At 49.2% G+C, this 27160-nt stretch overlaps 3 protein-coding genes across 21 annotated transcripts in view; all 3 read left to right on the top strand.

The window, feature by feature from the left end:
* Window positions 1-16775, top strand: part of LOC114452949 (histone-lysine N-methyltransferase 2C-like) — a 45613-nt gene extending 28838 nt beyond the window's left edge. For 8 of the 9 annotated variants that reach the window (XM_028432503.1, XM_028432502.1, XM_028432500.1 and 5 more), the window contains 19 exons: window positions 31-206; window positions 288-400; window positions 481-612; window positions 691-742; window positions 816-925; window positions 1003-1086; window positions 1174-1374; window positions 1460-1587; window positions 1670-1865; window positions 1962-2171; window positions 2242-2624; window positions 2712-2824; window positions 2899-3035; window positions 3119-3246; window positions 3362-3563; window positions 3654-3770; window positions 5728-5801; window positions 5903-6011; window positions 6088-6999. In XM_028432503.1, coding sequence (XP_028288304.1) covers window positions 31-206; window positions 288-400; window positions 481-612; window positions 691-742; window positions 816-925; window positions 1003-1086; window positions 1174-1374; window positions 1460-1587; window positions 1670-1865; window positions 1962-2171; window positions 2242-2624; window positions 2712-2824; window positions 2899-3035; window positions 3119-3246; window positions 3362-3563; window positions 3654-3770; window positions 5728-5801; window positions 5903-6011; window positions 6088-6180 — 2758 coding nt within the window. In that variant the 3' untranslated portion in view covers window positions 6181-6999. Of the gene's footprint in view, window positions 1-30; window positions 207-287; window positions 401-480; window positions 613-690; window positions 743-815; window positions 926-1002; window positions 1087-1173; window positions 1375-1459; window positions 1588-1669; window positions 1866-1961; window positions 2172-2241; window positions 2625-2711; window positions 2825-2898; window positions 3036-3118; window positions 3247-3361; window positions 3564-3653; window positions 3771-5727; window positions 5802-5902; window positions 6012-6087; window positions 7000-16733 lie in introns of those variants that run through there. The other variant, XM_028432496.1, reaches the window with a different exon arrangement.
* lrrc30a (leucine rich repeat containing 30a) lies at window positions 9016-12163 on the top strand. 5 transcript variants are annotated; one of them, XM_028432511.1, is made up of 8 exons: window positions 9016-9149; window positions 9322-9481; window positions 9728-9859; window positions 10848-10961; window positions 11047-11181; window positions 11253-11386; window positions 11461-11509; window positions 11972-12163. In XM_028432511.1, exons 1-8 carry the CDS (start codon window positions 9145-9147, stop codon window positions 12119-12121), a joined length of 879 nt encoding a protein of 292 aa, XP_028288312.1. In that variant the 5' UTR covers window positions 9016-9144; the 3' UTR covers window positions 12122-12163. The 5 variants fall into 5 exon arrangements, with proteins under 5 accessions (XP_028288312.1, XP_028288313.1, XP_028288314.1 ...); XM_028432512.1 differs by having other exon boundaries at window positions 9026-9149; window positions 9236-9481; XM_028432513.1 differs by having other exon boundaries at window positions 9027-9149; window positions 9244-9481.
* LOC114452950 (receptor-type tyrosine-protein phosphatase mu-like) overlaps window positions 12888-27160 on the top strand; it is a 75812-nt gene continuing 61539 nt past the window's right edge. For all 7 annotated transcript variants that reach the window (XM_028432509.1, XM_028432508.1, XM_028432506.1 and 4 more), the window contains exon 1: window positions 12888-13219. In XM_028432509.1, the coding sequence (XP_028288310.1) occupies window positions 13132-13219 (88 nt within the window). In that variant the 5' untranslated portion in view covers window positions 12888-13131. The remainder of the gene's footprint in view (window positions 13220-27160) is intronic.

The following is a 27160-nucleotide window of genomic DNA, read 5'->3' as shown; positions in this document are numbered from 1 at the left end:
TCCTCGTTTTTGGTGGATTCCGCTCCTTAGGGTCCAAGACTTGTCTGAGCGTAACAGCCCAGATGGCTTCATCCCATCATCCTCTCCAGAGAGTGTTTCAGACATGGAAGTCAGCAGGTACCCTGACCTGTCTTTCATCAAACTGGAGCCACCCTCGCCCTGTCCATCGCCTACATTACCCATGATGCCCTGTGCCTGGGGAAAAGGTCCACCTTTAGACTTTAAAATGTTCATCAATGAAACAGATTTGGAACCAGGCATTCACCCGCCTGTCTGTGTGTGTCCAGGCTCTGCAGTGAAACAGGAAGTGAAGGCGGAGCCAAACCACCAGGGTCACCCCTCCTGCTCTAACACAGACCTGGTTACCATAGCGATAACTTTGAACCCTGTTATTGCTCAGGTAAGCCGCCCCCCTCACTTTCACTCTCTGTGATATCAGTAGACATCCCTTGTGATGACATGGTGGCTCTGTGTTTTCAGAATGTTGCAGGTGTGATGGCAACAGTGGCTCAGCTGCTTCAGGTTCCCATCAAATATCAGCTGAGCCGACCAGCAGGGCCCGAGCAGAGCTCTCTAGCACTGCTGGCTGGAGTCCGTGTGCCACTGACACCGGTAAGATTCCTGCGAAAACGCAGCTGAGTTCACTGCTACCACAGTAGAGATCATCTAAAGTGTGTCCTGTGTTTTCAGGTTTCAGCAGGTGTCAGACAACAGAGACCACCAGCTGCTGCAGGACTCACTGGTTAATATATACAAACACCCACACACCTATACAGACACACAAACACACACTTAACATCTTTTTATTCTGTCAGGTGTGAGGATGGAGCATGTCCAGCATGGCAGCACTGCCCAGCCATCATCTTGCTGCTACTGTAAGGTGCTGCTGGGAAGTGGAGTCCACATCGTCAAGGAGCTCAAACAGGTTGGACACCGTAGAACTGTGCTTAAACTTCAAGGTACAGAGGTGAGACAGGAAGTCACTGTGTGTGTGTGTTACAGGACGGATCCAGCCTGGTGTTCTGCAGTACTAACTGCTGTGCTCTCTACACGTCAGACCTCCAGGGCAGGTCTGCCACAAACAAGGTGATTATCAGTGCAGACGTGCTGGACTTCACTGCAACTTACATTTCCCATAATGCACAGCAGTAACATCTGCCTGTCTGTCTTCAGCCTCCGGCCTCTGTCCTGCTTTCTGGCTCTGAGTGCCCCCCTTCCATCGGAGTGCATCATCAGTACACCAACAACATGTCCTCCATCACTGTCCACTCCCTCCCCCGCACCCCCTCCTCAACCTCCTCTTCCCCTCCTCTGACCTTCCCTTCTGCCTCTGTTGTCACCATGGAGACCAGGCACCGCATGGACTGCCTGAAGGTGGGCTTGTTTACAGATTAAATCATGTACAGATTAAAGCATGAGATCAGCTGGGTGAGTGACAAAATCTGTTTTTGGCAAACAGGTGAAGGTGAAGTTAAAGCCCCATCCCCGTGCTATGCCAGGTGGAGACGACTTGCTGTCTCCTCGCCATGGGAAAAGGATTAAGAGTTCCCGCTGGAGACGCTGGAGCTTTAGCATCACTCTTAACAGGTTAGCATCATGAGTATATTAACATGTTAGCATCACACAGAGGAGGTTAGGAGCATTGTGGTCAGCATATCTTTTCACTCAGGGGACCTTGCACTCCTAATGAGGCGGTTACCATGCCAACCGAAGAAGAAATGGATCTGCTGTTAAAGAAGTTGGGGGGATATCTTCGTCCTGACCCATTACCCAAAGACCAGCGGAGGTGCTGCTTCTGTCATCAGCTGGGAGACGGTCAGACAGACGGACCAGCCAGACTGCTGAACCTGGACCTGGACCTGTGGGTGAGTTGTCTGGGGATCTGGCCTTTGCACTGGCAGACACTGAGTGCTGCTGGTCTGAGCTGATGTAACAACCGGGGGGTGTGTGTCTCCTCTTAGGTCCACCTGAACTGTGCTCTGTGGTCAAGTGAGGTGTATGAGACCCAGGCCGGGGCCCTGATTAACGTGGAGCTGGCACTGAGGCGAGGCCTGACGCTGCGTTGTGCTCACTGCCAACAGACTGGCGCCACAAGCGGCTGCAACCGCCTCCGCTGCACCAACACCTACCACTTCACCTGTGCCCTGCATGCCCACTGCACCTTCTTCAAGGTAACACCGTGTGCACCACACACACAGATGTTTGGGATGACACTGAACTCACACTCTGCTCCTTCTCCAGGATAAGACGATGCTGTGTTCCTTCCATAAGCCCAGGACAGTTTCTCTCAGCGGGGACAGGTTGTCCAGCGGCTCCCCCTCCTCCACACCCGGCCTGACACAAGACCCGACAGCGCTAATGGTGGCCTCTGACCCGTATGATTCAGAGCTGCGGTGCTTCGCTGTGTTCCGTCGTGTGTTTGTGCAGCGGGATGAGGCGCGGCAGATCGCTGCTGTGGTGCAGCGTGGCGAGCGCCAGCATACCTTCCGGGTTGGCAGCTTGCTGTTTCGTGCTGTTGGTAGGCTCCTCCCACACCAGATGAATGCATTCCACAACCAGACTGCCATCTTCCCTGTCGGTTACCATGCCAACCGCATCTACTGGAGCATGCGCCACAGCAACAGGTACAGTCAGCTTCAACCTGGTGTGTGTGTGTTTGTGTGTGTGTGTATCCGCCTGCAGCTCTGCTGAATGCTGCTCTGCTCTTACAGGCGCTGTAAGTACATGTGCTACATTGAGGAGGCAGACGGTCGTCCACTATTCAAGGTGAAGGTGGTGGAGAAGGGACACGATGACCTCATCCTGACCGGACAGACACCCAAAGGTAAACATCACAACTGTGGATCAGCACACATCCACAGACGCCCTGCTCAGACCTGTTTGTGTGTGTGTGAGCAGCTGTGTGGGATCAGATCCTGGAGCCGGTGTCCCAGATGAGGGCTTCCAGCGGGACTTTGAAGCTTTTCCCTGTTTACCTGAAAGGAGAAGATCTGTTTGGTCTGACCACGTCTGCTGTGACCCGGATCGTCGAGTCTGTATGTACAGACACACACACGCACCATTCACATACGGTCACACACTGAACCAGGCTAACACTCACTGCTCTGTGTGTGTGCAGTTGCCAGGCGTGGAGGCCTGTGAGCGTTACACTTTCCGTTTCGGCAGGAACCCGCTCATGGAGTGGCCTCTGGCCTTTAACCCATCGGGCTCTGCCCGCTCGGAACCCAAAGCGTACCAGGCTAAGAGGTAACAGAGTGTCACTTCCTGTCTGATGTCCTGCATCAGTTCTGACTGAGGAGGACCAAAACTGAGTCCTGTTGTGTATCATATCCTGACCCTGCTCCTCCTCTCCTGCCGTCAGGCCCTACCTACTGACCAGCATCGCTACCAGGTGTCAGGGCTCGGTGGGCTCCATTGTGGGTCTTGTTCCTGGGGTCATCTCCCTCTCTCCGGGCGAGTCCATAGCTGGCGCTCATCAGGGACGCCATTCCAAGTCATCACAGTATCGCCGCATGAAGGCAGAGTGGAAGACCAATGTGTACCTGGCCCGCTCTCGCATTCAAGTGAGACACCTGCAGCCAAGACTGAACACAATGCTGACCGATGCTGACTGCTTACTGACTGTGTGTGCGTGTGTGTGTGTGTGTGTGTAGGGTCTGGGTTTGTACGCAGCCAGAGACATCGAGAAGTGCACCATGGTCATTGAGTACATCGGCACCATCATCAGGAGTGAAGTAGCCAATCGTAAGGAGAGGCTGTATGAGTCGCAGGTAACACATCTCACATGACAAACCCAAGCAGGCTGCGGCGGAGTCGGCTCCGTCGCGGCAGCGGTTGTTCAGGAGTACAGTGATTACCATCGAATGATTCATTCACTCACATTTAGCTGCCACAGAACCGAGCACAGAACCAGCTCCGTTCTTCTAAGTGACTGCCATCATCAGTTAAATTGGAAGTTGCAGCCACTACTTTAAATTTGAAGAGTAGTTCTGAAGCCGTCATACCCTGCAGGTCAGAGGTGGTGTGAGGCAGGCCTCCTCCAGCAAATACTGGAGACTGAAAGTCTACATTATACATTGCATCAAATATATCATATATATGTATATATTTTGTTTAGTCACACTGTAACAAATAGTAGATTGAGTCTAAATCAGTACGTTCACTGTTCAGAAGGAAGATGAAGGGTTTCACTTCCTAATTCAAGAGACGCTTCCTCTCGGCCCAGTTAAAGACCAGAGTTCAGCCATAATGATCTCTGGATGGAAGGAGGTGGAGTGTGTGTGGAGACGTTCCAATACAAGCACTATTAGCAGAGTCCTTCAGGGGCTCTGAGCCTCTGGCTTCTGTCACACTGACAGTCTGGTTCAGAACTGTGAAAGAACTCTCTCTGTCTCTCAGATCATTAAACCATGACTCTGAATTCAAACCCAGTCAGACTCAAGATTCAAATACTGGGCAAACCAGGGAGCAACGGCCCTGACGTACCTTGTGAGAAAAGGAACACACAAGTTTTCAAACTGTAGTGGCACTCTGTGCAAATCCTTCTGTAGCACTTCTGCAGCTTGTCCAACAACCAGTATTTAAAAAAAAAAAACGTAAGACCGAATCGTCTTAAATAATTTACTGAAAAAACACAAAAAAATTACTTCCTACGTCTCTAGCTGCAATCTAACTGTAACGTAAAAACCATGACAGCATGACAGATTTCTTTTTATTCTTTTTTTATAAGTATTTCACATTGGTAACTTATTACATATGAATTAACGTATATCTGGCTCATACACAAACGTTACGAAGGAATTATGACTTCGAAACATTTGATAATATTTAATTTTATCACATGAATACAAACATACAGAAAGAGGAGCTGCTGAATGAACTGGCCTCATTGAAGGAATACATGAATCTATCAAGGAGTTGTATCAGTAGAGGAACTCCACATACTGTATGGAGGAGAGTATGACTACATCATATGTGAGACTGCCTCACCTCATGCCCCACCTCATGCTCCCCTTCATGCTCCCCCTCATGCTCCACCTCATGCTCCAGGGATTGGCCTGAATTTGGTTGGAAAAACCTGGGGTGCTTTTTTATGAAGTGACAGCGGAGTTCAGTGACATGTTGGAGGAGATGGGGAGCCTGAGGCGAATCACTCTCAGTTCTTGGGCCTGGCCTGGAGTCTCTGGATTTTGGGGGGAGGTTTGACTATTAACAGAACAGATCTTGGGTACAAACATGTGGCTGACCTGTACCTGGTTATATTTAGGCCATCTGCCAGCAGAGATAATAGGTGGTGGGGACGGGTATCTATTAAAAATTCTTATTGCTGCTGCCAAGGAAGCTGTTACTTGAACATGTCTTCAGCCTGACCCACCTGCAGCTGTTAGATATAAACACTCATGAAATGGAAGGATCCGCCTGGTCATTAGAGACCTGACTTATGTTCGACAGATGGAACGCATGGAATAGATTTATCGCTAACAAGTGATGGTGGTTCTCTGGGTCGTCCTCCAGCTATGAGCTGCAACTGAAGAACATATTATGAAATGTTCTTTTCACTGATGACCGACTGAGCTCATGGAAACACACTGATGTTCTCTTTCCTGTGTGTGTGTCTGTCTGTCTGTGTCTCTGTCTGTGTGTGTGTGTGTGTGTGTGCTGTGTCTGTCTTTGTGTGCTCTGTCTGTCTTTGTCTGTGTGTGTGTCTGTGTGTGTCTGTGTGTGTAGAACCGGGGCGTGTACATGTTTCGGATTGACAACGACTACGTTATTGATGCCACCATCACTGGGGGACCTGCCAGGTGAGAGGAGCAGCTCAGCCTGTCAACGACCATCTGATCTAAATCTGTCTGCTCATTGGTCCGTTCGCTCTGCATGACATGTCACTGTCTGTGATTGACAGGTATATCAACCACTCATGTGCTCCCAACTGCATCACAGAGGTGGTGACTGTAGAGAAGGAAAACAAGATCATCATCAGCTCCTGCAGACGCATCCAGAGAGGAGAAGAGGTACAGCTCAGTGTGTGTGTGTCTCTCTCTTTGTGTGTCTGTGTAATCATTGCTCATGTTTTGCGTTCCTCCACAGCTGTCTTACGACTACAAGTTCGACCTGGAGGACGATCAACATAAGATTCCCTGTCACTGTGGAGCCGTCAACTGCCGCAAATGGATGAACTGAGAACACACACAGGCACTCACAGACACACACAGCTCTCTCTCTCTTAGCTGGATATTTATCGCCTGCGTCTGTGTGGGCGGAGTTCAACTTCATATCAGACATGAACTTACTGATTAGTGGTGATGACTGACAGGTGAGGGGGTGGAGTCAGACACAGGTTGTGCCAGTGATTGACAGCTAGGGGGAGGGGCTACAAAAGAGGCTGGTCCTCTGTGCATATTATAAAGTGCGGCTATGTCATCTTCAGTGAGCTTCTCTCATTGCACTAAAATCAGAAAAACACACCCCCCCACCCCCACCCCTTACACCACCACCACCACCACGTTTGTGAATTTCCTGTAAAATAAGAGATTTTTTCTTTTTGTATTTATTACTGAATGAATCTATTTTCTAAACCCGCGGTGAGTTCGTGGTCCACGTGGCAGCATGTAAATATCTGTACCATAAATTAAAGACCAGAGATCACCTGATCTTCCTCATCCTCACCTTCATCAGCTGCCTATCACAGCGCTGGAGGCGGCACCTTCTGATTGGACGCAGACTGTGAACAGACTCGTGCTTCCAGAAAGGCGACGGCGCCACCTGGTGTTTTTTAATCCTGCGTTTTGGCTGTAGGTGCCGTGTGATGTTTCTGCTCCGTCAGCGCGCAGGAGTCCTGCTGCCGTGTACATAAAAGGTTTAACGTGTACAGACAACATGAAGCCTTGTTTTGTTTTTTATTCATGGATGTGAACAGTGTGCTGGTTATGTTTTTGTTTTGGGGAAATATGAATCTGATTTAGAATCATTTACAGAAAATAAAATATTTTACATCTTGAAGGGCTGCTGTGTGTGTGTGTGTGTGTGTGTGTGTGTGTGTGTGTGTGTGTGTGGTGTGTGTGTGTGTGTGTGTGTGTGTGTGTGTGTGTGTGTGTGAGAGAGGATGGTTGTGTGTGTGTGTGTGTGAGAGAGAGAGAGGATGGTTGTGTGTGTGTGTGTGTGTGTGAGGATGGTTTTGTGTGTGTTTGAGAGGATGGTTGTGTGTCTGAGGGAGTGTACAGTCTCTGGTGACTTTCACATGTTTTTATTGTGCAGGAGCCACCACAAACTGACTCAACTTAAAACATACTGAGGCTGTGTGTCACCACACTACTGTGTTTGGACAGCAGGGGGCGCTGCAGCAGTGGGTTCAGACGGTACAGAAGAAGCAGGTCTGTGTTCGGAATCACTCCCGATACTGGGAGTTCAGTGTAGGGCAGCATATAGTGAACTCATTGTGAAAGCATTTTCAGACATTTCGGACACTACCTCCCTCATTTTATGTCGCCGTTAATGACGCCATTGCCGTCGCAAATTAAACGAACTGACTCTGAGGAGGAGCAGACGGCCACTCAGAGCAGAGGGGGACAGAGTAAGACTGGACATGTGTCTGCTGAGGGACTCTTCTGAAACTGGACTTGTGGTTGTGTTGTGTTGTACAGACATGAAAGATGTCTCATTGTCGTCCTTGTCTTTCTTTCCGAGGAGGAGATGTGAACATGTGACTGAAGGAACTGATGAAACAGGAAGTGGAACCCTCCTCAACAGGGTCTACACTGAGCTCTACATCACAGAGGGACAGAGCGAAGAGGTCCAGACCCAACATGAGGTCAGGCAGCTGGAGACAGCTTCCAAGATGGAGACCCTCCATGAGACTCCAATCAGGTGCCAGGACATCTTCAAAGCCTCAGCTGACCAACAGACAGCCATCAGAGTGGTTCTGACGAACGGCGTCGCTGGCGTTGGAAAAAACCTTCTCAGTGCAGAAGTTCAGTCTGGACTGGGCCGAGGGCTCAGAGAACCAAGATGTCAGTGTGGTGGTTCTGCTTTCCTTCAGGGAGCTGAACTTGATCAGAGATGAGCAGCACAGTCTTCTGACGCTGCTCCATGTCTTCCATCCAACATTACAGAAGGTCACAGCAGAGCAGCTCGCTGTCTGTAAACCTTTGTTCATCTTTGACGGCCTGGATGAAAGCAGACTTTCTCTGGACTTCAGCAGCAGTCAGCGGCTGTCTGATGTCACACAGAAGTCATCGGTCCATGTGCTGCTCACAAACCTCATCCAGGGGAACCTGCTTCCCTCGGCTCTGGTCTGGATAACTTCCCGCCCTGCAGCAGCCAATCAGATCCCTCCTGCGTGTGTGGACAGGCTGACAGAAGTACGAGGCTTCACTGACGCCCAGAAGGAGGAGTACTTCAGGAGGAGGTTCAGTGATGAAGAGCTGTCCAGCAGAATCCTCTCCCACATCCAGACCTCCAGGAGCCTCCACATCATGTGTGCAGCCCCAGTCTTCTGCTGGATCACTGCTACAGTTCTGGAGCACATGTTGACTACAGAGCAGAGAGGAGAGCTGCCCAAGACCCTGACTGACATGTACTCACACTTCCTGCTGGTCCAGACCATGAGGAAGAAGCACAAGTACCATGAGGGACATGAGACCAGTCCTCAGGAGCTGACGGAGGCTGACAGGGAAGTTCTTCTGAAGCTGGGGAGGCTGGCCTTTGAACATCTGGAGAAAGGAAACATCATGTTCTACCAAGAAGACCTGGAGCAGTGTGGTCTGGATGTCACAGAGGCCTCGGTGTTCTCAGGAGTTCTCAGGCTGCGAGGTCCTCTGAGAGGTCCTGCTCTGACTGAAACAGTCAGTAAGTCATCAGGTGGAGCCGCCTGATGTTAACGGTCTGTTATTAATGTGTCATGAAAATAAACAACCATAAAGTCATGACAGTGTTACAGTGCAAACCTGAGAGCCCGACTGCAGACTGACAGCAGCAGGTGTGTGTGTGTGTGTGTGTCCGTCCTCAAATAGCGCTCCTCCTCTCTCCTGCAATGACTCGGCCGTCTTCTCTGTCACCGCTACACACTGCTTTCTGTAAGCTGATCAGTGGATCAATAAGCAGGTCTCCTCCTGCCGTTGGACCCTGTGAGGACTCTGCAGGAGTTCTATGAGGTACAGAATCTTTGGTGTAACTTTGAATGTGTTTTAGATTAAACATTTTAATCATTAGAATGAGTGACGGCTGATCAAAAAGTCAGCTTCACAGACATGACGAGCTGATGATGAGCTGGATGGTCTGATTCTGATCGATCCTCTGATCAACATCTGCCTGCTGGAAGGACAGAAGGGAGGGCATGGGAGGAACGGCCTGCAAGGAGGAGGCGAAGGAGGAGAAGAGGAGCGTGGGGAGGGAGGACAGTCTGACGTCAGCAGACAGAATCCGGCGCTTCACCGTCAGACAGTTCGGATACAACGTGCTGAGCCTGGCTCGCCGGGGACTGAAGGTACCTGCATGTGACCGACTTCACTGCTACACACACACCCCACCTGAGAGACGTGGTGGACAAAACTGGTCAAACTGTCAGGAGGACACAGTCAGAGATCAGACTGATCTTTCTGACAGACAGGCTGCAGCTCAGCAGCAGTTTAACACTGAATTGTTATTTCTGCTGACATCAGGCCTCAGGGAGTCCTCCTCTGACTCTGTCCTCATCTTCTGGTCCTCCTGCTGCTCCTCCTTTGTCCTGCAGGAGGTCCCAGATGAACTGTGGGAGCTGCTGGAGCTGGAGAAGCTGAATCTGTCCCTCAACAGTCTGAAGGTCCTCCCTCCTCAGCTGGCTCTGCTGTCCAACCTGGTGGTGCTCAACCTGTGGGGCAACCAGGTAACCACTTCCTGCTCAAACTTCCATTCATTGATCACTGTTGCAGCTTAAGAGCATGCAGGGGTTAATCACGGTGTTCCACAGGGTTCAGTGCTCGGACCGATCCAGAAGCAGCAGCTAGAGTTCTGAGACAGGAAGCAGCCAAAGGGATCATATCTCTGCTGTTCTAGCTTCTCTTCACTGGCTCCCAGTGGGCTCAAGAATAAACCTCTAAATCCTTCTCCTCACCTACAAGGCTCTACATGGACTAGCTCCATGACCTCTGCAGGACCTGATAGAACCATATGTTCCTCACAGAACAGTCAGATCTTAGATCTTTCCTTGTAGTTCCTAGGATTCATCACAGTAGGATGGGAGGATGAGCCTTTAGCTGTCAGTCAGCTCAGCTGTGGAAGCAACTTCAGTTCATGAGGCAGACACCACCTCCACCTTTAAGACCAGACTACACCCTTTCTGTTCCGTAGGGTGTAGTAGGTCTCAAAGTGTAGAAGTGTAAAGTAATGAGTTACATGTAACGCTGTAATGTAATTAAACTTTCTTCTTTGGTGGAGTGTGGGACAGCAGGGCGGAGCAGCCTCTTTTTCCATGGGGGAGGAATTGACCTCTGACCTCTTCACCCTTCATAAATGACTTCATAAATGCTGAATGGGCTGGGCTGGGCTGGACAGGAACCAGAAACACACAATAGATCCTCGGTTAAAGTACAGCTCTGTCAGCAGTCCACTGAGCAAGGCAGGGACCTCCTCCTGCTCCTCCTTCAGCAGCTGCTGGTCTCTTGGATAAACAGAGGTTAAATCCTGCTGTAATCCACCAGGATCCAGTTTCTGTCCCCATGTCTCCGCTGTCCTTCAGCCTTCAGTTCAGCTGCTCAGTGACAGTTGATGAAGATCAGCTCTGCTCTGTGTGTTTCTCTGTTTGTTGGAGTGTTGTGGGTCGTTCAGGTCATTCTCTGGATGAGTTCACTGTGTGTCTTGTTTTGTGTGTGCAGATGAGCAGCCTGCCAGCAGAGGTCGGACAGCTGAGGAGGCTCCGGGTCTTGTTCGCCTATAGAAACAGACTGACGGAGGTTCCTGAAGAGCTGGGGTCCTGCACACAGCTGGAGGTTCTGCTATAAAAACACCTTTGCTGCTGGCACCGCTCTGCAGCTCTGTGAGGTCACTGTGTGTCTTCTTTCCTCTCGGTCTAAGGTGTTGAGTCTGGCCAACAACCAGCTGACTTCACTGCCGGCTTCTCTGTCCAACCTGACCCGACTGAGGAAACTCAACCTGAGTCACAACCTCATCGCTCACATCCCGACCTGCGTCTACAACATGAAGGCTCTGGTCTGTCCACAGCCGTCAGACACTCCAATGACACCTGAATGCATGTGATGGTCAGCCCTGTGTCCCTGCAGGTGTTCCTCCATCTGGCCTGTAACCGTCTGGAGAACCTGGCAGAGAACATCCAAGCTTTGGTGGAGCTCAAGATTCTGATTGTGGAGGGAAACAGCCTGCACTCTCTGCCCAAGGCCCTCTGCTATCTGACCAGGTACACCCGGAAAGAAGTAGCTACATCAGCATGTAACTACATCTCTGCAAGCTATTGATCTGATCTGATTTTAGGTTGGAGCTGCTGAATTTGGATTTCAATGACATAAAAGATGTTCCACAGGTAAAAAACTGATGGTGATGGTGATGATGATGGGGATGATGGTGATGGTGATGATGATGATGATGGGGATGAAGATAATGATGGTGATGATGATGGTGATGGGGATGAAGATGATGATGGTGATGAAGATGGTGATGATGATGGTGATGGTGATGATGATGGGGATGAAGATGAAGATGGTGGTGATGATGATGGTGATGGTGATGGTGATGATGATGGTGATGAAGATGGTGATGATGATGATGATGGTGATGAAGATGATGGTGATAAAGACGAAGATGAACGTGATGGTGATGGTGATGGTGATGGTGATGATGATGATGATGATGACGGTGATGGTGATGATGGTGGTGAAGATGAAGGTGATGGTGGTGATGATGATGATGATGATGATGAAGATGATGGTGGTGATGATGGTGATGATGATGATGATGATGACGATGATGATGATGGTGTCTCCAGGAGCTGCACCAGCTGTCCCGGTTAGAGAAGCTGGCCTGCCATCCTCTGGATAAAGGACTGCACATCGTCCACAACCCGCTGCTGAAGCCAGTGAAGGAGGTGCTGGAGGGGGGGCTCAGTGCGCTCTTTAACTACCTGAGGGCGGAGTAGAGGGCGGAGCAGATGAACAATAAAGTGTCCAAATGAACTGTCCACATACTTTTGACCAGCAGAATATTTAAGAACAGATGAATCTGTCATGAAGTGTAAACACCCGCTCCTCCCACCTTGCACTGTGTCACAGTGCATACACGGGCTGTCTCAGCGCTGTTTCTCCTGCGGTTGTGCAGTGTGTCCTGCAGGTGGCAGCAGAGGGACGGAAATCCCCCTGAATGAGGCACTGTGTTCTGGATTCCATTTAAAGGTCCTGGCAGACAGTCTGCCTGGAACTGACGGACTGCTCAGGGTCCACCACAACAACTGAACCCAACCGTGAGACCACAGTGACCAAACACCACGAACAACACACAACGCTCCCACACAAAGCTGCAGCAACGTGTTGATCCCAGCGCTACTGTGAAGAACCGGCAGGGGGCAGCATCGAGTGAGGCGAGAATGAACAACTCTGCGTGTGTGTGTGTGCACGCGCGGTAATAATACAGTAAAAAAACAGGAGTGGAACATTTGGATTTATTTTAAATCAAACTTACAATGATTGAATTAATGAAATTATTAAATTAATGAAATAAGACTCAGACAGAAGAATCAAATCCGAACCTGAAACTAATTCACACTAAAGACAACATGTGGAACAGGATCAAAACAAGAAGTTAGGAACAAACCCTCCCTCCCCCCCCCCCCCCCCTCTCTCTCTCTCTCTCTCCCTCCCTCTCTCTCTCTCTCTCCCCCGGTGTCTCTCGCCCCCTGTGACGTCAGCGGCTGCTCGGTAAACGGACTCAGTGTGTCTCACTCCTCTGAGGAGAAACGGAGGAAAAGAAAGCGGAGACACTGAAACCTGGAACCTTCCAGTTCCCCGCGCGTTATCTGTCTGTGCGCGTGAGCGGAAAACCGGAAACAAGTGGAAAAGAAGAAAAGAAGCCGAAGAAGAAAAAGAAGGAGAAGAAGTGGGTCGGAGTTGCCCAGTAGTTTTCCCTCGCGCTCCGGAGGGTCTCGGTGTGAACATGGAGCGGACCGGAACTTTCCTGCGGCTCGCGGCTCTCCTGCTGCTTTCACTGGGACCAACGGGCGCGCGGGCGGACACGTTCAAAGGTGAGAAAGACTTTTCCTGGACTCACGGGGGTTCGGAGGGTCGGGGGCAGAGGGGGGGGGGGGGCATGGGAGTTTCTGTCTGTGTCGGCATCCAAGTTTCCAGCTGGAAAATCTCCTCCTCCTCCTCCTCCTCCTCCTCTCCTCTTCCTCCTCCTCCTCCTCCTCTTCCTCCTCCTCCTCCTCTTCTTGGTCTTCCTCCTCCTCTTCCTCCTCCTCCTCCTCTTCTTGGTCTTCCTCCTCCTCCTCCTCCTCTTCTTGGTCTTCCTCCTCCTCCTCCTCCTCCTCTTCCTCCTCCTCCTCCTCTTCTTGGTCTTCCTCCTCCTCTTCCTCCTCCTCCTCCTCCTCTTCTTGGTCTTCCTCCTCCTCCTCCTCCTCCTCCTCCTCTTCTTGGTCTTCCTCCTCCTCTTCCTCCTCCTCCTCCTCCTCTTCTTGGTCTTCCTCCTCCTCCTCCTCCTCCTCCTCCTCCTCTTCTTGGTCTTCCTCCTCCTCCTCCTCCTCCTCCTCCTCTTCTTGGTCTTCCTCCTCCTCCTCCTCCTCTTCCTCCTGTCAGAGTTCTGGTCCGGCTCGTCTCAGTCCTGAAAAAAACTTCCAGGTCAGAAATCAGAACAGAGCAGCACGCAGAGAAGTGAGCGCGCGCTGAAATCTGTCATCAAACATCCCGATCAATCAATCTGATCAGTCCTGCTTCAAACAGAATAAAATCAGCTAAAACTGAGAGAGCTTATTGATCATGAATATAATGATCGATCATACAGACATTTGTGGACAGAGTGTCGATCCTGCTCATTGATCAGTGATCAGCAGGGTTTTCAGACAAATGTGACGTCCGACCAGAACCCTCTGCTGCACATCGACCTGTGAGTGTGTGTGTGTCATTCTACATCTTCACACATTTATAAACCAATACTTTGATCAGGTCTGAAACGAGTGTCAATGGGTTAATGCTGCTGCTGCTGCTGATGATGATGATGAAGAAGAAGAAGAAGGCCAAGTGTGTCTTAGTTATGTTGTTTCTCTGCTCACCTGATGGAGGCAGCAGGGATCAAACTGTGTTTAGTCTGTTTGTGGACTGGTTGTAGTTTTGGGCTGGTTTTGGTTGTGGACTAGTTTTTGGGCTGGTTGTGGTTTTTGGGCTGGTTGTGGACTGGTTTTGGGCTGGTTGTGGACTGGTTTTGGGCTGGTTTCTGGGCTGGTTGTGTTTTTGGGCTGGTTGTGGACTGGTTTCTGGGCTGGTTGTGGTTTTGGGCTGGTTGTGGACTGGTTTGGGGCTGGTTGTGGTTGTGGACTGGTTTTGGGCTGGTTGTGGACTGGTTCTGGACTAGTTTTTGGGCTGGTTGTGGTTGTGGACTGGTTGTGGAGTAGTTTTTGGGCTGGTTGTGGTTGTGGACTGGTTTTGGGCTGGTTGTGGTTGTGGACTGGTTGTGGACTACTTTTTGGGCTGGTTGTGGTTGTGGACTGGTTTTGGGCTGGTCGTGGACTGGTTTTGGACTGGTTTGGGCTGGTTGTGGTTGTGGACTGGTTTTGGGCTGGTTGTGGACTGGTTGTTGACTGGACAGGACCGGACTAACGTGCAGTCTCCTGTGCTCTTCCTCCTTCCTCCCTGGGTTCTTGGAGCAGTGAGCTGCCCATCAGAGTCTCGGTCTTCATCAGAATAATTAGCAGCCAGGAGCTCATTAGCAGTTTGTTTACTGTGTAGTCATGTAACGAGGCTAAATCCAGGAGCCTGGACCCCAGAGGCCCCGAACGCTGCTGGTGAAAGAAGCAGGATGTTAACAGGTCCAGGATCTGGTCCTGTAGAGCAGACCTGGGCAAACAACCGTGCACCCAGTATTAAACAAAGGCAGCAGAAGTCTTCCTAACCCTGCTGGTCTGGTCCCTGCTGCAGTTCTGCCTCATCCCCTCTACTCTTTGTCTGCACTACAAGTGTACGGAGAAGCGTGCGGAAAGTCCACAGCACCAACACAACCAGCACACACTCAGAGTAGACACAGACACACACAAAGAGGGCAGAGGACAGAGGACAGAGGGCAGAGGACAGAAGACAGAGGGCAGAAGACATAGGGCAGAGGGCAGAGGACAGAAGATAGAGGACAGAAGACAGAGGGCAGAGAACATAGGGCAGAGGGCAGAAGGCAGAGGACAGAGGACAGAGGACAGAGCAGTGAATGACAGCACAAGACACAAGACTCTTGCAGTGATGAAAATGTAAGGAGCACATTTATAAAGGTAGATACTGAGCCAGTGAGCTCCGTTTGTAATTTATGACAGAACGTGGCCCTTTGGATCCGTCCAGACTGGACCCCTCCCCTCACCTGTTGGGAGCTGGGATAGGCTCCAGCCCCCTGTGACCCTGCACTGCGGGACGAGGCGGGGTCAGGTGATGGATGGATGGATGTGGAAGTCTATGTGGCCCTTAATGTGCCCACTCCTGCTGTACAGGGCCGGCATCAGAGTTTGGACTTAGAGACCTTAAAATGAACTTTAATGAAGCGGTTTGTCAGTCCAGCTGACAGAGGAGCCTAGCTGCAGGTAGACCTGTTCCGTCTGTCCTGCTGTCTGTTTGTCTGAACAGCAGCTGCCCACAAAGAGTTCTGCCGCTTTTATTTTGACAGTCTCAGTGAAGTCCTAAAAGGAGTCTGGATCAGCAGAAGCTCCGGAACTTTGTCGTTAGTCTGCAGCCTCGAGGTGGGTTTGATTTCTCCTCCTGTTCGTCCCTCTCTGCTGCGCATATGGACGGCTGCGGGGTGTGTGTGTGTGTGTGTGCGCTCAGCAGAGAATGAAATTAAACTCTCCATGGACTGTCCAAGATGGCCGCTACGCCCTAATAACTGTGGTGATGGAGCGAGGCTAATGAGCGTGCCTGGTCGTCTGGGGCAACGACTGTAGTTTGTTGTTTGTAGGTCGAACACGTTGCTCGTTGTGTTTAGAGGAACCCACAGATTCTTTGAAATATGTTTTTATTAAATATGAATCCTAGCATTTATTAAAAATATTTTTCAGAACTTTAGGATGTCGTGATGAAGCCGACCTTTGACCTTTGACCTCAAAGTTCTATGGAGGCGGGCCTGATGACGCGGCGCCATCCACAGAGCCCAGGTGTAAAAGCAGAGAGAGCAGAGTCTGTAATTAGAGCACTACTGTTAACTCAGCAACACACACACACACAGGAGAAAAAGGTAAAGTCCTGAATCAGCGACAGTCCCGAACCTGGACTCACCGGGTCATCAGGGAGTGTGTGTGTGTAGTCAGCTCTTTGTTCTGTCTCGTCAGGGTTTTAATGAAGCTCACAGATTAAACACACACTGTGAAGTCAGGTGTGTGTGTGTGTGTGTGTGTGTGTTGTCCTCAGTGAGTTAATTATCTCTCCTCAGACCTCTGAGACCCCCCCCCCCCCCCTGTATTTCCTCCTTCCTCCTGTCCGATCACGCTCCTGTTTCCTCCTCTGGTTCAGCTTCCTTCACTTCCACTGCTTTCACTCCGCACAGCTTCTTTATGACTGCAGGAACCTATGGGTCACACACACACGCACACACACACACACACACACACACACACACCTCGTCAGGCTCCAGGTCACTGTAAGATGTACAGTTTTTGTCTAACATTGAGTCTACAGTCTCCTAAATACACGCAGTGTGTGTGTGCGTGTGTCTGTGTGTGTGTGTGTGTGTGTGTGTGTGTGTGTGTGTGTGTGTTTGTGGTCATATGACTGTCTGTTCTCAGGCTGCTTCTGAAGTCAGTTGAGGCTTTTAGCTGCTGCTCAGTCACCTTTAATGGTGTTAGTGCGGCTCTGAGCCGCTCGGCTCTCAGATCCGCTGCTCTGATGGAGGTAATGAGCTCGGCCAGGTGATCCGGTTCCGAGAGGAAAAGTGTGAGAAGCATCCGTCTCACTGCAGATGTGACGTCTTCTTTGATCAGGGAAAAGTTGGACAGCCGATCAGACGGCCGCTGTCGGCCTGACCTTTTCCCTGCACCTGACATTCGGCTGATATTTATGTTCCACACACATAAATATGAATAAAACATGCCGCTAATCTCTCCCTGAATTTACTGCTGCTCTCATTACATTTCTTCACGCTCACCTCCCGCCTGCAGCCTCATGCTTCATGTTTGTATTTCAGTAATTTAAAAAATGCATAAATCTTTGTTGGCTTTAATCTCCCCACAAATCCACATCAGAGCTGCGAATTATCTGCAGCAACAGAAGGAGGAAAGTTCCAGTTTTAATAAAGCAGGGCTTCCTCTGTGTGTTTGTGCTCGGTCCGGCGTGGATTAGAGCCGCTGCAGAAAGGATCCCCGCAGGCTGAGATGCCGCCATCGGCCCCGGTGGCCTCTGGGATTATCGCGGCGCCTTCAGACGCAGCGTCTGCAAACCCAGCAGGGATTAAAGGAGGCCGGATTAAGACTCCTTTTGTTTAACGTGTGAGATGAGATAGAAGCTGTGGAGGAGGATTTGTGTTTCTGAGAGGGAGCCCGGTGTCAGCGCTAAGCTCTGTCACCGAGATCCAAATCTTCCCCCGGTCCCTGAACTCACCAGAGGACAGTTTAATACTGCACACACACAGCATGATGAGGAGGATTGTTACTCATACACACACATCTGTTTTTAGTGTTGGTCTGTGTGTACCTTCCACACTGCAGAACCAGTGCTCAGACAGACGCTGCACGTCTTCTGCACGTGCTCAGTGGACGTGACCATGAACTCACCTTTACACTTAACCTTCAGACAGCAGTGATCAATCACAAATTAATCACATGACTCCATCAACGAACACTCAATGTAAAAAGCCTGTAAAGTGACAGCGTTCGTCATGGCAACGGAGCCTCTCCTTTGTTTGTCAAGACAGTTTCCAGATTAACCAAATTATTTCTCCAACATCAGCTTTGAAAGAACAGTCAGCATGTCTTCAGGAGATTACCACACACACACACACACACACTGCAGGGAGTGTGTGTGTGCCCATGTGCGTCTAATCCCTGTCCAGAGATGTCAGTCTGATTAGTGTTATGGCCCAAATCCCTGATCATATTCATAGGCTTATTGTTTGAAGATGGTGTGTGTGTGTGTGTGTGTTATAATGAGACTGGGATTAGTGTGTGTTATCAGTGTAATCTGTGTTAAGATGCTTCCTGCCTGTTCAGCAGGACTGGAAGTTAAAACAGTCTGCACCTGAAGTCACGTGACTGTCTATCTATAATAACCGCTGTGATGTCATCGTGGATTTCTTTGATCTTTGTTTGTCATCTTTCCTGTGAAGCAGACTTTTATTATAATTAATAATGTCTGTTACAAACATCAACAGATGAACTCACTAGTATTTAGGGATTACAAACAAAAGCTTTATTATTATTTTTTCTAATAAATGAATTTCAGATTATCTGATTATTCATTTTGTAATAAAGCAGAAGCCAAACGATACGACTTGTGTTTGTGGTTACAGAAGAAAAAGCATCTAAATTCAGGAACATGATGTTAGTTTATGGTGTTGTGTTCAGGTGCAGGTGAAGCTGTGGGACAAATCCTTCTGATTTTCTGCTGTCAGTATTTTAATATCATATTCAGATGTGTGTGTTCAGTGCGACTAAAGGAAGGAAGGATAAATATTTTATTACAGTTTTAATGCTTTCTCTTTTTTTTATGATAATCATTATGATAATGATCTGAAAAGTGCTGCCAGCTAACAGATAGCACGCACACACACACACACAGTTTCCTGTAGTGTGTGTATCATTAAAGCCTACAGGGACTTCAGGCCCAGAAGCTTCTGTTTAACCTAAATTACTACAGTAAATATTCATATGCAGCTAATATCTGTGAGTGTGTGTGTGAATGTGTGTGTGTGAGTGTGCGTGTGTGTGTGTATGAATTTAAATATTAATCCTGTTTCAGGCTGACTTTTGAATCCGTTCAGAGGTTGGAGCTGGACTGAGCTGGACTGAGCGGACTGACCAGGCGGTGGTGTTAATGGAGGTTTGGTGTGAAGGTGGTCCAGGTGGGACTGTGACAGGAAGTACACCTGTGCACTCTCATGGTGTGTTTGAGGACACACAGTGAGGTGACTGAGCTGTGTTCACTGGCCCTCTGTAAGACGAGGCCTGCAGACTCACAGTTAAATGTGTTTCCATGGATTATGTGTAGTGACTGAAACGTCACACTAACGACTCGCCTCTGACATTACCTTCAGACCGTGGTGTGTTCACCTCCGCCCGTAAACGCGCTGCCGTCCAGCTGAGCGCGCTCAGTGTGTGACGACCTGCTGCTTTCTGAGACGTCTTTGTGCTGAGGACGAGTTTTTGGGTCAGTGTGAGTGTTGGTGTCCTCGGGCAGCTCCAGACTCCTAATGTGCCACCAGACTCTGATTAATGATTGGCTGTATGTGTGTCAGAGCGTAACCGCAGGAAACCAAGAACCCCCGCTGGGACTAGTTGAGGTTAAGAGAGGTTAAAGACGCACAGAGAGAGAGAGAGAGAGCGAGATTAGATCAGGTGTTACAGCAAATCTGATTTTATTTGCAATTCAGTTCAATTTTATTCATACAGCACGTTTTACAATCAGAATTATCTGAGAAGGGGGGGGGGGGTAAACTGGAAGCTGCTTCCAGCTGACTGACAGCTAAAGGCTCATCCTCCCATTCTACTGTGATGAATCCTAGGAATTACAACAAGTAAAGCTGCACTCTGAGATCTGACTGTTCTGTTAGGAACATACGGTTCTATCGGGTCCTGCAGAGATCATGGAGCTAGTCCATGTAGAGCCTTGTAGGTGAGGAGGAGGATCTTGAAGGTTATTCTTGAGCTCACTGGGCCTTTGATTGGACTCTCTGTCCTTGCCTGAAACATCCTCATCACACAGCAAAGAGAACAGAAGCAACAACATCATGTCATGGAAGAAGCAGCAGAGACTCTTCACTGACAGGAGGTCTGACATCAGCATCACACTGATGACCTGAAACACTGTGTAAAGTCAGAACAAGTCAAATTAGGTTTATTTGTTTACAAACAAAAACAAATTGAAAAAAGATTCATTAAATGTTTTGGATCGTTCAAACAAAAACAGCAAGGGATGAAGTCTTATTGATATAAAGTATGTGTGATATGTGTGATGTGCATGAGTAATCGTAGTACGGCTGAAGGAGTTCTGAACATTTGCTTCATTCACAGCATCATATGGAGCCATTTTAATTCAGCAGTGAACTCTTTGCTGTCAGAAAGAGAGATCGCTCGCTGGAAGCTGACCCAGAATCAGGAGGCAGGTGAAGCAGAGGGTGGAGGAGGGTGAGGGTAGGGCGTAAGTGCCCCCCCAGGCCTCGCTCGCAGCACATTTAAATTAGTGGGCGAGCACCATAGGGGAGCTGCAGGCGAAGAGAGAGAGAGATGGAGGAGGGCCCATCATGTGTCACATCACCGCAGCTCCTGCTGGCTGTGTTGTTATTATCAGGGATGGGTGAGTTCTAGACATCGGGCGGTCCAGGAAAAAAGTCCAAACTGAATCTGATCAAACCGTGAGAACCCTGATACAAACTGAACCGACAAACCGTGACCTCAGAACCCTGAGACAAACTGAACCATGGATTTGTGAACCGCCCCAGCCCTAGTGAGTAAGGATACCAGGTGTTGGTGTCGGGCTGGTACCAGCCTTATTTCAGAGCATCAGTATCCGTTAGAGGCTGCTGATACCAGCCACCGATACTCAAGGCAAAACAATTAGCAACACTCCTCGCCATAGTGCCACGGTGTGACAGCATGGGGCAGCGGCTTCAGCAGCTCACATTCCTGGGCCAGTGGGTCCCATACACATTCACTCAACTCCACTCTCTCTCTCTCTGATTCTCACTCCTCACACACGCATACACACACTGACAGCCGCAATCACAGAACCCGAGTCCGCTGTCTCTTTCTGTCCCATACTGCCAGAGTCACAGGGTGGAGAGGTGTCAGCTGGTGACAGACCTGAAGAGAGGGTTACATAACATACATCAAAAGTACTGGTATCAGTATCAGCGAGTACTCAAGTACCCGTACTTGTTCTGAGTACCAAACACCCCTAGTCTAGTCTAGTTTGTCTTTATATATTTTACGTCCCTCATCCAGCTGTGATCTGGAACCTGTTGGATCTCCATCTGGTTTTTTTCTGCCACATTTTGTTGTGTTTGTGTGTCCCGCCTGCTGCTGCTGTGTGTTTGTGTGATAATGTGCATGCATGGAAACAAATGTGCAGCAGATCATGTGTTGTACTGTGAGTCCTGAGGGAGAGGACCTTTTCAGCCTCCGCCAGGCTGAATGATCTCCCCCCTGTCTCTCTGCTGGAGGTTAGAGATGACCTTCTGGATGCTGGGGTGAGGGCGGGTGAGGCAGAGGCTCAGTGGGTGAGATGCAAACTCTTCATCGGCTGTAGGTGTCATCTTTGACATTTACACCCCTCTGGTTGTTTGTGTTGTGTCTTCCAGTCAGTTTGTTTGTCTGGAAACTCTTCAGGTTGTTTTTCAAATGAAGCATGATTAACACCATCCTAACCCATGTTCTTGGTGGTGGTGGGGTTGGGGTTGTAGGTGGTGTTGTTGTTGGTGGTGATAGTGATGTTATTGGTGGTGATGTTGGGGTTGGTGGTGTAGGCGGTGTTGGTGGTGATAGTGATGTTGTTGTTGGTGGTGATAGTGATGGTGTTGGTGGTGATAGTGATGGCGTTGGTGGTGGTGATAGTGATAGTGTTGGTGGTGATAGTGTTGTTAGTGGTGGTGGTGATGGTGTTGTTAGTGGTGGTGGTGTTGGTGGTAGTGGTGGTGATAGTGATAGTGTTGGTGTTGGTGGTGGTGATAGTGATGGTGGTGGTGGTAGTGGTTGTGGTTTAGTGATGGTGTTGGTGGTGGTGATGATAGTGATGGTGTTGGGGTTGGTGGTGTAGGCGGTGTTGGTGGTGATAGTGATGTTGTTGTTGGTGGTGATAGTGATGGTGTTGGTGGTGATAGTGATTGCGTTGGTGGTGGTGATAGTGATAGTGTTGGTGGTGATAGTGTTGTTAGTGGTGGTGGTGTTGGTGGTAGTGGTGGTGATAGTGTTGGTGTTGGTGGTGGTGATAGTGATGGTGGTGGTGGTAGTGGTGTTGGTGGTGATAGTGATGGTGTTGGTGGTGGTGATGATAGTGATGGTGTTGGGGTTGGTGGTGTAGGCGGTGCTCTGGTGGGTGTTACAGACAGAGGCCTTCAGTAAGTGGACACTGAGCAGCAGTGTGATCTGTATTGATCACTGCAGCACACTCTGATTTATGATGAATCAGCAGAGTCCTCCAAACGTCTGCCTCATTTTCACTCTTCTTCAGTTTTTACTCTTCGTCTCTTTTATCAGCTCAGCACTCGCTCGTCAGCTGTTAGACTGATGGTGAATAATCAATCATCCAGACTCTGAACCTGAACTGTAAAAGTGAATACCTTCAATTATTGATCAGAGTCTTTGGGAATGTGGCGTGAAATCAGCCGATGAAGAGACGTCTCAGTTTCATCACAGAGTAAAGTCCATGGTTCTGATCCTGTCTCGGTATAAGACATTACCCAGCATGCATCAGTGAGGCTGATGTCAGATAGATTAAGGAGCAGAAGACTTTCTTTTCTTCAGATGGGTTGGCTCTAATCTGGCCTGTAATCTGACATGTTTCTGGGTTTATGATATGTTCTAATCTGACCCCGTCGGCCGTCTGTTGTCTCTGGATTATTTCTGATCTTTAATTGAATATTCAGCCCTCTTTACATATCTGTCTCTGCAGGACTAGTTTGTCCCGTGTCTGTCCAGACAAACGTTACACTTTCACAGAGGCAGCACGACAAAAGCTGTATTTCATTGCTGTAACCATGGCAACAGTGCTAAGGACCTGGAGGGGGCCCTCAGGTCACTGATACCATTTAGAAGCAAAGCGTTTGGTGCCGGGGTAAAGGCAGGAAGTTGGAGAGACAGTGGACTGTGGGACACTGAGGACAGAGGTACAGACCTCAGGTTTGGATAGTGTGGACGGGCTGGTTGCTGTGGTGACTTGCTCTGACAGGTCCGATGTTGTTCACAGCGTACTGTGACCCTGAAGCGGGACATGAAGACAGAGTGACAGCTCTTGTCCTCTGGGTGATGAGCTGAGAGTGATGAGGACAGACAGCGGACACACGGAAACACTCACACCTCCGCTGGTCATCTGCACTCACACACAAACACACCCTGCTGTCTGATGTCCGCCAGGAACTCAAACATTAATTACAATAAACATAATTAAGCAGGCAGGACCACTGCAGGGGGCAGGGCTGGTGTTCAGTCCTATGTCTGTGCTTGTAAGTGTCTTTTGTTGTGTGTCTCTTTGTGGTGGTCTTGTGTCTCTGTGGTGGTTTTGTGTCTCTTTGTGGTTGCTTTGTGTCTCTCTGTGGTTGTTTTGTGTCTCTTTGTGGTAGTCTTGTGTCTCTGTGGTGGTTTTGTGTCTCTTTGTGGTTGTTTTGTGTCTCTCTGTGGTTGTTTTGTGTCTCTCTGTGGTTGTTTTGTGTCTCTTTGTGGTGGTTTTGTGTCTCTGTGGTGGTTTTGCGTCTCTTTGTGGTGGTTTTGTTTCTCTGTGGTTGTTTTGTGTCTGTGGTGGTTTTGTGTCTCTGTGTGGTGGTCTTGTGGTTTTGTGTCTCTGTGTGGTGGTTTTGTGTCTCTGTGTGGTGGTCTTGTGGTTTTGTGTCTCTGTGTGGTGGTTTTGTGTCTCTGTGTGGTGGTTTTGTGGTTTTGTGTCTCTGTGTGGTGGGTTTGTGTCTCTTTGTGGTGGTTTTTTGTCTGTGTGGTGGTTTTGTGTCTCTGTGTGGTGGTCTTGTGTCTCTTTGTGGTGGTTTTGTGTCTGTGTGGTGGATTTGTGACTCTGTGAGGTGGATTTGTGACTCTGTGTGGTGGTTTTGCGTCTCTTTGTGGTGGTTTTGTTTCTCTGTGGTTGTTTTGTGTCTGTGGTGGTTTTGTGTCTCTGTGTGGTGGTCTTGTGGTTTTGTGTCTCTGTGTGGTGGTTTTGTGTCTCTGTGTGGTGGTCTTGTGGTTTTGTGTCTCTGTGTGGTGGTTTTGTGTCTCTGTGTGGTGGTTTTGTGGTTTTGTGTCTCTGTGTGGTGGTTTTGTGTCTCTTTGTGGTGGTTTTTTGTCTGTGTGGTGGTTTTGTGTCTCTGTGTGGTGGTCTTGTGTCTCTTTGTGGTGGTTTTGTGTCTGTGTGGTGGATTTGTGACTCTGTGAGGTGGATTTGTGACTGTGTGGTGGTCTTGTGTCTCTGTGTGGTGGTTTTGGGTCTCTGTGTGGTGGTTTTGTGTCTCTGTGTGGTGGATTTGTGACTGCATGGTGGTCTTGTGTCTCTTTGTGTCTCTGTGTGGTGGTTTTGTGTCTCTGTGTGGTGGTTTTGTGACTGTGTGGTGATTTTGTGTCTCTCTGTGGTGGTCTTGTGTCTTTGTGTGGTGGTCTTGTGTCTCTTTGTGGTTGTTTTGTGTCTCTCTGTGGTTGTTTTGTGTCTCTCTGTGGTGGTTTTGTGTCTCTCTGTGGTGGTTTTGTGTCTCTTTGTGGTTGTTTTGTGTCTCTTTGTGGTGGTTTTGTGTCTCTGTGGTGGTTTTGCGTCTCTTTGTGGTGGTTTTGTTTCTCTGTGGTTGTTTTGTGTCTGTGGTGGTTTCTGTGTGGTGGTCTTGTGGTTTTGTGTCTCTGTGTGGTGGTTTTGTGGTTTTGTGTCTCTGTGTGGTGGTTTTGTGTCTCTTTGTGGTGGTTTTTTGTCTGTGTGGTGGTTTTGTGTCTCTGTGTGGTGGTTTTGTGTCTCTGTGTGGTGGTCTTGTGTCTCTTTGTGTCTCTGTGTTGTGGTTTTGTGTCTCTGTGTGGTGGATTTGTGACTCTGTGTGGTGGTCTTGTGTCTCTGTGTGGTGGTTTTGGGTCTCTGTGTCTCTGTGTGGTGGTTTTGTGTCTCTGTGTGGTGGATTTGTGACTGCATGGTGGTCTTGTGTCTCTTTGTGTCTCTGTGTGGTGGTTTTGTGTCTCTGTGTGGTGGTCTTGTGGTTTTGTGTCTCTGTGTGGTGGTTTTGTGTCTCTGTGTGGTGGTTTTGTGGTTTTGTGTCTCTGTGTGGTGGTTTTGTGTCTCTTTGTGGTGGTTTTTTGTCTGTGTGGTGGTTTTGTGTCTCTGTGTGGTGGTTTTGTGTCTCTGTGTGGTGGTCTTGTGTCTCTTTGTGTCTCTGTGTGGTGGTTTTGTGTCTCTGTGTGGTGGTCTTGTGTCTCTTTGTGTCTCTGTGTGGTGGTTTTGTGTCTGTGTGGTGGATTTGTGACTCTGTGGTGGTCTTGTGTCTGTGTGGTGGTTTTGGGTCTCTGTGTGGTGGTTTTGTGTCTCTGTGTGGTGGATTTGTGACTGCGTGGTGGTCTTGTGTCTCTTTGTGTCTCTGTGTGGTGGTTTTGTGTCTCTGTGTGGTGGTTTTGTGACTGTGTGGTGGTTTTGTGTCTCTCTGTGGTGGTTTTGTGTCTGTGTGGTGGTCTTGTGTCTTTGTGTGGTGGTCTTGTGTCTCTGTGTGGTGGTTTTGTGTCTCTGTGTGGTGGTTTTGTGTCTCTCTGTGGTGGTTTTGTGACTCTGTGTGATGGGCCTCATACAGACTGCAGAGATGTTGTCAGGGTGAACTTTCAGCAGCAGCTCTTCTTCAGTGGTGTTTTCAGCTGAAATGTCGCTGCAGACATGTTGTGTCCTGCAGCTCTCCCCCTCCTCCTCCTCCTCCTCTTCGTCCTTGCCAGGAGGAGTTCCAGTCCGGAGGGTGGAGGAAGAGGAGGAGAATCATAGAGATAATCTGTGTGTATGTTACAGGGTAATTATTAGTAATTAGCATATTACTCTAATACCGTCATAGACAGCCTCAAGTACAGCCAGATAACAATGATACACAAACACACACTTCCAGTCACACACCCACACACACACATACACACACCCAGAGGCACTGGGCTGACTGCTGCATTATTCATGTTTGGCCTGAGGCGGGTTAGCTCGCTGTGCTAACGCTAATGCTGTTAGCGCCCAGTTACTTTTCCTGCTGGAGATCACAGTTTACACACACACACACACACACACACAGTGAGCATTCTTCCACAGACAAACAAGTGTGTGTTTCTATCTTTGTGAGGACGTGGTTTGGGTTTAAAGGTGGAGGTTCATGCCGAGTGTCCTGAGAAGTGTGTGTTGTGTGTGTTGTGTGTGTGTTGGGTGTAGTCTCTCTCTAATCAGAGTTTCTTTTAATAGACATCAGTATGTTGAGCTCATGTTAGAGTGGGGAACAGCATCTCCCCCTCTTCCCCCCCTTTCTCCTCCTCCTCTTCCTCCTCCTCCTCCTCCTCTTCCTCTCCCCCCCCCCCCTCCTCCTCCTCTTCCTCCTGTCCGTCTGAATATCATTTGTGTGTCACACAAAGAGAATCTGTTGTTTTCCTGCTGCCATCTTGTTTCATCCTCATTGTCACTGTGTGTGTGTTACTTGTGTATTGTTTTTGTGCTGTGTGTGTGTTTATGTGTGTGTTTGTGCGTCACCAGCTAAATGCCACCACAGACTCCACAGGCTGCAGCTGTCTGTCAGTGTGTGTGTCACTTCCAATCACATACACACACACAGAGCCCCGGGGGATGCTGGGAGCTGTGCGTGTCACCACCTCTGCCTGTCCTGTCTCGTCCAATCAACTTTCAGGGCTTCGTTTAGCAGAGTGTTGGTGTCCCTCTATGCTAATGGCTAACTCTGAGGCTAATCATGCACAACACACACACTGATATTAGATAATAACACACAAATTAGCCAAGCCTGGTTACACTCTGCTAATTGGTGGGAGTGTGTGTGCTTTTGAAACTCTTTCTTTGTGAGGACCTCAGCTGTTTCGGGTTTCAGGTGTGTGAGCGTCATGAAGGGTTCAAGGTTCAGGTCCTGGGAACTCAGTGTGTTACTGAGGGTTGACACAGAA

Source organism: Parambassis ranga, chromosome 20 (genome assembly GCF_900634625.1).
Source record: "Parambassis ranga chromosome 20, fParRan2.1, whole genome shotgun sequence".
NCBI lineage: Eukaryota > Metazoa > Chordata > Actinopteri > Ambassidae > Parambassis > Parambassis ranga.
This window is presented reverse-complemented; position numbering and strand designations above follow the sequence as displayed.

Excerpts from the sequence above, each read along its gene's own strand:
- lrrc30a (XM_028432511.1), top strand. Across the intron at positions 9,860-10,847 it reads TCAACCTGTGGGGCAACCAG|ATGAGCAGCCTGCCAGCAGA; the intron begins GTAACCACTTCC and ends TTGTGTGTGCAG. Across the intron at positions 10,962-11,046 it reads GGTCCTGCACACAGCTGGAG|GTGTTGAGTCTGGCCAACAA; the intron begins GTTCTGCTATAA and ends TCTCGGTCTAAG.